This window comes from Austrofundulus limnaeus, unplaced genomic scaffold (genome assembly GCF_001266775.1).
Source record: "Austrofundulus limnaeus strain Quisiro unplaced genomic scaffold, Austrofundulus_limnaeus-1.0 Scaffold1332, whole genome shotgun sequence".
In the NCBI taxonomy this organism is placed as follows: Eukaryota; Metazoa; Chordata; class Actinopteri; order Cyprinodontiformes; family Rivulidae; genus Austrofundulus; species Austrofundulus limnaeus.
Window position 1 is genome coordinate 77,328 of NW_013953734.1, and position 8,124 is coordinate 85,451.

Here is an 8,124-nt window from a genome sequence, read left to right on the forward strand (position 1 = left end):
ACATTTACCATAAAACATTAGTTCATCCAGTGTTTCTCTTGTTTAACAAATAAATTTATTTCATTTTACCTATAAAATACTCACATTAAATGTTTTCTTATGTAGGTAAAAACCTGTTTAACAACCTGTTAAAATACACCAGAATGCAGGAAATGATATTTACTTCTTTAAAGATTTTCTGAGGGACCCCCAGACCCCCCACCAGTGGGTCCCCCCAACATTACAAATACTAACTCTTGTTTTTTGTGTCTGAATGTTATAAAATCAGTGATATTATCTGTGAAAATACAAACTGAACATCTGTTGGTGAATCCATAGTTTTCAATTAGTTATTTTTACAAACTCATCATAAATGTTCTGTTACAGATATTAGTTTTGGTGGGCCACCCCTGGTCTTTCTGTGGCCCCCCCAAAAAAAATTCTGCAGGCGCCACTGCTTAAAGACGACATGAAATCAGAACTTTACACCACTTACTGTCAGTACCAGTCTTTGTCCTGTCCTCCACACCCAGCCGGTCCTGAGCCTGGTTCTGGTTCTGGTTCTGGTTCTTCTGGAGGTTTCTTCATGTTAAAGGGGAGATTTCTCTCCACTGTCACCATGTGCTGCTCAGGATGGAGGCTGTGGGTCAAAAGTAACCATTCCTCATGATCCTAACCYAACTGAGGCCTGTAGAGTCTGAGATGGAGTTCACTGCACAGTCTGACCTTCAGGGTGAAGAACCTTTCCCTCTGTAGAACGATGGTCCAGGTGGGAGAATAATTCAGGAAACCTAAGTCTAACTATAGGATTTCTGAAAAAGGAAAGTCTTCAGTCTAATCTTAAAAGTAGACAGAGTGTCAGCCTCACGGACAGAAACTGGAAGTTGGTTCCACAAGAGAGGAGCTTGATAACTGAAAGCTCTGCCTCCCATTCTACTTTTAGAAACTCCAGGAACCACAAGTAAACCTGCAGTCTGACAGTGAAGTGCTCTGTTAGGAAAGGATGGAACAATAAGATGTTTCATATATGATGGAGCTTGGTTGTTAACAGCTTTGTATGTTAGGAGGAATATTTTAAATTCTGCTGTGAATCCGTCTCTGAGGTCACTGCTGACGTCTCTTCACCCTGGATGCTCCGGGTCAGGTTACTCTGTAACTTGTTGTGGATCTTATTGTCTGTGTTTATTAAAAGTGTTTGTTTTTAGCTTTATAACAGTACGTAAAGTTATTTTGCTGACATTCTTCAGACTTTAAAAAATGCAGCTCGTCTTTTTCTTGAGTCAGTAAATTTCACGTCAGCTCTGCAGTTTTAGTTTTCTCCCCTTCAGCCTCCTTTAGTCTGTTTCTATTTTTAGTTTTGTGGGCAGAGTTCCTCCGGTGGCAGTCGGAGCGGAGCTGTACAGTTCCTCTGTCAGTGTGGCGCACCGCTGCTCGCTCTGATTGTTTTATTTTCTCATGGGCCTGCCGGGGGAGTCCAGRGTCAGATTCACTGAGCCTGAGGTCCTCCTGGACCCCCAGCTCCCCTCAGCTGCTCCATGAACCCAGAGCAGATCCATCATCATCCTGACTGCTGTGTGTTCATCAACAACTGCAGCTCAGCTCAGGGAATTTAATCAAGCTCAGGACTGACTACACACACACAGGCTTGTTCTCATATCCCTGTGGGGACCGTGGATTGACTTCCAGTCATTTTTTGGTAATTTTGTAGCCTAACCCTGATACCTTAATCCTAACCCTAACCCCCACCTGAAATTAGCATCTGTTAGCAACCAGTTAACTGGTGACTCAGCACTTTCCACGATGACTCAGGTTTAACAAACGGTCTAAATCTGAGCTGCTTTCTGTCTCTTCCTCCAACAGAAACAATAAAATCAAAAAGTCAGGATTTTACTCATTGATCTGTTATTGTTCAGTCTGTTTCCTCTGGCTGCTTCTTGTTGCTTTAAACCGCTTCTTCCTCTCAAGCTCTGCTGAAATTATTTCTCCTCYTGTTTTATTATTCCTCAGTCGTCTTCTCGTCTATTTTTCATCTCTTTAATATATTTTTATCTGTCATTTTTTGTTCTTTTCCTTTTGTCTAACAGTATATATTTCTTCTAGAGCGGATTCATATCGTACTTTTTCTGTAGAATTAAATTTGTTTAATATTAAACATTGGGTTTTATTATTGTGAGAGGAAAAAAGACGGAGCAATAAGTGTCCCACAGAGTAAACTCCATTTATCAACATTCAGTTCACATCATACATCATCTGTCTTCCTGTTGTTACATCTCCTCTGCTTTCCTCCAACTCCTTTAACAAGTTTGATTTATTCCTCCTCTCAGCTTCAATCTGATGACCTGAGTACAATAAAGACACAACATAACTTCTGTCTGTAAAAACCCAAATAATCCATGAATAAACCCTAACTAAACCCTTTCTATACCCTGAATAATCTCTAAATAAACCCTGAATAATCTCTGAATAAACCCTGAATAATCTCTGAATAAACCCTGAATAATCTCTGAATAAACCCTGAATAATCTCTGAATAAACCCTGAATGATCTCTAAATAAACCCTGAATAAACTCTAAATAATCTCTGAATAATCTCTAAATAAAGCCTTAGTAAAGCCTGAATAAAGCCTGAATTAGATCAGATAGAACTTTATTATCATTGAACAGAGCACAATGAAGTTACAGCTCAGAACAGCCACTCAGAAGAAGATAGAACAGACCAAACAGAGAACAGGTGCTGTGAGTCATGCAGCCACACACCTGCACAGAGGGAGGAGGGTCGTATAATAAAGCTCCTGGATGTGAGAGCTTGTTCTCTCAGACACTACCTGAGCTTGGTGACCACAGGTGAGGGTAGGAACGTAGACCAACCAGTAAAGCTCCCTGTGACCACAGCAGACCAGAACACAGTCCACCACACTGCAGAATCTGCACCGATCCGTCTGTAGATCTGTCTCTTCTGTTGATCATTTCTTCTTTTTCTTCCAGATTATTTTCCGTAAAATCAGCGATCAGAAGAAGGAGGAAGAGGAGCGAGAGCGAGCGAAGAACGAGGTGCAGATCACCATCCCTCAGGACCACCCGGTCCGGAAACTCTTCCAGAAGTTCAAGCAGCAGAAGGAGCTGCGCAGCCAGGGTGCTGCAGCTGCTTCTCAGCCGGAMCTGGAGAAGAACCAGCAGAACCAGCAGCACCCCCAGACTCTGCAGCTGGGTCCCTCTGGCCCCCACAAACCCCATGGGTCCCTTCAGAACGGGGCCGTGCCCAGCAGCAGTGTTCTGACCGTGTCACAGATCACTCCCCTGCAGGGTTCTCCGGTCTACAGCCAAGCCTCTGAGAGTCCTGCCCCGCAGAGCAGCTGTGACCTGATGGAGCTGCAGCCCAGTCCAGATCCCATCAGAACCAAGCCCAGCACCAGTCCTGGCATGGAGACACCTGCGGTCAGGCCCAGCGGATGGATGCGCCTGAAAAGCAACATGGTTCCAGTGGAGAGGAGGAGGGAGGGGCTCACCGCCAGCGTGAAGGCCGTCTCTGTGGAGATGCTGTCTCAGGAGGTCAAAGGTCACGCTGCAGGGGGGCTGAGCAGTGTCGGAGAGGCGGGAGGCAACAACCCGCTCCGGAAAACCGACTCGTGCGACAGCGGCATCACTAAAAGTGAGTTACGGATCGACCGGGCCGGTGAGGCGCGGACACCTGCTGCCGTCACCCCCCTCCCTGGAGGGGCGGAGTCTCCTCAGCCCTTCTGCTCCATGTCGGAGCAGGCCCTACAGGCGGCGCTGCTTGAGACCCGGCTGGAGCTCCAGGRAGACATCCAGACTCTGGGGGGTCGTATAGGGGTCCTGGAGAGTCAAGTAGCTGAAATCCTTAAACTGCTGTCAGACCCAAGACCTCCTCCTACGAAGGCTCCGCCCACCTCCACCACACCCAAAAYCAAAATACAGCGCCAGGACATTTTCACCGTATCCAGACCCGTTTCCCCCGACACAGACAAAGGTGATGGGCTTTGAAGGGACCAGAACAACGGGTGTACAGACCCAGCTGCAGGTTCCTGTCAGATTGTATCAGAACCACCACTGGCTTTAAAACACAGACTAACATTTGCACACTAATTTACCTCCAGTCCACCTGGAGCTCCACCCTCCTGTGGTTCTGGCCCGGTTTGATTGTACATACCTCTCTATGCATGTCCAGCTGGACTCTGGTCTGCCAAAGAAACCGATGAGTCAAGTGTTTCCTGTAAATGATGCAGTCGACTGCATGCTAACTGAATATAAACTTTTATTGATSTCAAGTCAACGTTTGAACAGTTCTCCTGAAGAATTGATCCTGTGGACGTCCAGGCTTCGCCTTCTGGGCTCTGCAGACACTGAACACCAGAACAGGGTTTACCAGCACACAGACGGAGATGCACAGTTTGGTTGTTTGACCTTTGACCTCTATACTGGGTTCCTACACAGGCTTAAAGTCTGAAAATGTTCTTTGTTCCAGTAAGTATAAAATAAAGATAATGTAGGATGGAAAGGATTTTATTAGTAGACTTTGTCCCCCCTGAGACCCATGTCCTCACGTAGACACGWCTTTTCTGCGTCAGATTTATTGTTTTATTGAAATTAGAGCTCAAAGTGAGGAAAACGTGCCGTTGTTCTAACCTGTTCCTGAAACATTTTCTCTTCTATGTTTTGTTCTAAAGAACAGCAGAGGGTTTCCTGTTGCTTCCAGTAACAGTCCCTCCTCCCTGAGAACAGACTGGATCTGTTCTGGTCCTCAGAACCACAGATCCGTTTCACTTGTCCAGCTCGGCCTTTGATTGGCTCCATGTGTTTAACTTTCATCCAATCACCATTCCTGCTGAGTCACCTGGTTCCCTACATTTGATCCAGTCAGAAGCAGAGCAGAACCAGTCATGACTTCCTGTTTCCAGCTGGTGTCTTCTGGGTAATGTTGTTTATAAGAATCAGCTGTAGCTCACACATGACGACACCAACAACAAAACATTTCCTGTGTAGTTACAACAAACGGTTGTGTTGTTGTGTAAACTTTACACATTTGAGATTCCACAAAATCAGTTTGACCAATTAGAAAATCAGACTTTTCAAACAGARCCTGTGCAGGAACCCAGTGTGTAAAGACAGAATTAAGTGTTTTTGTTGTTTTCTATCAGGTCTAGATTGTGCCTCCTAAAGGTTTTCTGATGAAGGTAAACCCTGAGGTTCAGAACCTGTCTATGCACTGCTTGTTACACCATATTCATGCCTTTCAGAAGGTATAATATTCTATTTATTGCTGTAAGCTCCTCTGTTCTGTTTCATCCCTCTGCATGATTCAGGGATGAGAGCATGCACTTTGATAAAAACTGGAACAACAAGAACACGTTTAGATCCACAGAACACAGAACCCATATAAAGTCCAGAGGACAGTGTCTCACTGAACACACATGCAGTGTCTCCTGGTGTAGGACTTTTCTTTGAGTTTTCTACAACAACCTGCTCTCTGCAGACACTGTTCCTCCTTTCAGCGTTTCTCTGCCGACACACAAAGCTTCATTAAAACTAACAATAATAATATTCATAATAAGACAAAGTGCAGCACAGCAGCCATCACAAAGACTTCCTTCAGTCACAGATTAACATTATTTTTATGTTAAAAACATCTGAAGTGTTGGAAAAAATAATCTGAGGGAAAGATGTCCTGAAAGATAAAAACCTGACAGAACAAATGTCTTCTTGGAGCTGCAAACATCTTTTTGAATATTTAGTTTAGTCAGAGCAGAGACCTGAGGATGATCAGGGTCGTTTGTAGAGTTCCTTCCTATTCTTCAGATTGAATCTGGCCTGGGTGAAGACTAAAATCCTGAGTTTTCTTAAATCCATCTCCATCTTCTGCCTCTTATCCAACGTCAGGTCTCAGAAGCAACAGGTCCAGGAGAGAAACCCAGACCTCCCTCTCCAGCTTGTCCTGGGGGACCCTGAGATATTCTCAGACCAGAGAGGATCCATAATCCCTCCAGAGAGTCCTGGGTCTGCCCTCCTACCAGTGGGACATGTGGAACATCTAAAGGGAGGCGTCCGGATCAGATCAACCACCTCAACTGACTCCTTTCGATGTGGAGGAGCAGTGGCTCTGAGCTCCTCCCAGATGACGGAGCTCCTCCCCCTATCTCTAAGGACCACCCTACCAATGAAGCTGATTTCAGCCACTTGTATCCAGGATCTGGTTCTTTGGGTCATGATCCACACCTCATGACCACAGGTGAGGGGTGGAACGAAGACAGACCAGTAAATCCAGAGCTTTGCCTTTAGACTCAGCTCTTTCTTCACCACAACCAACCGAAGCAACATCCTCATTACTGAGGATGAGGCCCCAGTCCATCTCCTGCTCCATCCTACCATCACTCATAAACAAGACACCCAGATACTTAAACTCCTCCACTTGAGACAGAGACTCTCTCTGACCTGGAGGGGACATTCCACCCTGTTCCTGTAGAGAACCATGGCCTCAGACTTAGAGGAACTGACTCATCCTAGTCATGAACCGCCCCAGTGTTCACTGAAGGTCTTGTTCTGAAGACACCAACAGAACCACATCATCTGCATACAACAGAGACGAGACCCTGTGRTTCCCAAACCAGACCCCTCCTCTCCTTGACTATCTGCTCAGATTTAGATCTCTACTTAGCGCTAACGTTTACTCACAATGCTAACGTTTGAGCTACCGTTATACTCTGTCTGTTTAGAAGTGTAGGAGCTAAATGGCAGACTGACTGCTGCCAACTAGTGGCCAGAGGCCAAACTACAACACAAAATTGACTCCCTTCATTAAAGTTTACATTTTAAACCTCTGTTAAAATTTGAAACAGGGCTCTACAGATTCAGAAAGGAAATATCACAATATTACAGTGTATCAATATTTTCTTACCCCCCTAATATAGGCGTGTCCTTTGTTGGTCCGTATGTGGGCGTGTCCCTTGTTGGTCTGGATGTGGGCGTGTCCCGTGTTGGTCTGGATGTGGGCGTGGCCCGTGTTGGTCTGGATGTAGGCATGTCCTGGGTTGATCTGGATGTAGGCGTGCCCTCTGTTGGTCTGGAAGTAGGCGTGTCCCATGTTGGTCTGGATGTAGGCGTGTCCCATGTTGGTCTGGATGTAGGCGTGTCCTGTGTTGATCTGGATGTAGGCGTGTCCTGTGTTGGTCTGGATGTGGGCGTGTCCTGTGTTGGTCTGGATGTGGGCGTGTCCTGTGTTGGTCTGGATGTGGGCGTGTACTGTGTTGGTCTGGATGTGGGCGTGTCCCGTGTTGGTCTGGCTGTGGGCATGTCCCGTGTTAAGTCTGGATGTGGGCGTGTCCCCTGTTAAGTTTGGATGTGGGCATGTCCCGTGTTGGTCTGGATGTGGGCGTGTCCCGTGTTGGTCTGGATGTGGGCGTGTCCCTTGTTGGTCTGGATGTGGGCATGTCCCATGTTGGTCTGGATGTGGGCGTGTCCCGTGTTGGTCTGGATGTGGGCGTGTCCCCTGTTAAGTTTGGATGTGGGCGTGTCCCGTGTTGGTCTGGATGTGGGCGTGTCCCGTGTTGGTCTGGATGTGGGCGTGTCCCTTGTTGGTCTGGATGTGGGCGTGTCCTGTGTTGGTCTGGATGTGGGCGTGTCCCGTGTTAAGTTTGGATGTGGGCGTGTCCCGTACTGGTCTGGATGTGGGCGTGTCCTGTGTTGGTCTGGATGTGGGGGCGTGTCCCGTGTTGGTCTGGATGTGGGCGTGTCCCCTGTTAAGTCTGGATGTGGGCGTGTCCCCTGTTAAGTTTGGATGTGGGCGTGTCCCGTATTGGTCTGGATGTGGGCGTGTCCTGTGTTGGTCTGGATGTGGGGGCGTGTCCCGTGTTGGTCTGGATGTGGGCGTGTCCCCTGTTAAGTCTGGATGTGGGCGTGTCCCGTGTTGGTCTGGATGTGGGCGTGTCCTGGGTTGATCTGGATGTAGGCGTGTCCTGTGTTGGTCTGGATGTGGGCGTGTCCCGTGTTAAGTTTGGATGTGGGCGTGTCCCGTACTGGTCTGGATGTGGTCGTGTGTCCCGTGTTGGTCTGGATGTGGGCGTGTCCCCTGTTAAGTCTGGATGTGGGCGTGTCCCCTGTTAAGTCTGGATGTGGGCGTGTCCCCTGTTAAGTC

The 8,124-nt window shown here is 47.2% G+C and overlaps 1 protein-coding gene across 1 annotated transcript in view; it reads left to right on the forward strand.

The window, feature by feature from the left end:
- LOC106534994 (potassium voltage-gated channel subfamily H member 5) overlaps nt 1–5,127 on the forward strand; it is a gene marked incomplete in the record, with an annotated part of 37,620 nt that extends 32,493 nt beyond the window's left edge. Inside the window, 1 exon segment of the mRNA XM_014031833.1 lies at nt 2,964–5,127. Within this exon segment, the coding sequence (XP_013887287.1) occupies nt 2,964–3,980 (1,017 nt within the window).
- Nucleotides 5,128–8,124: the final 2,997 nt, after the last annotated feature.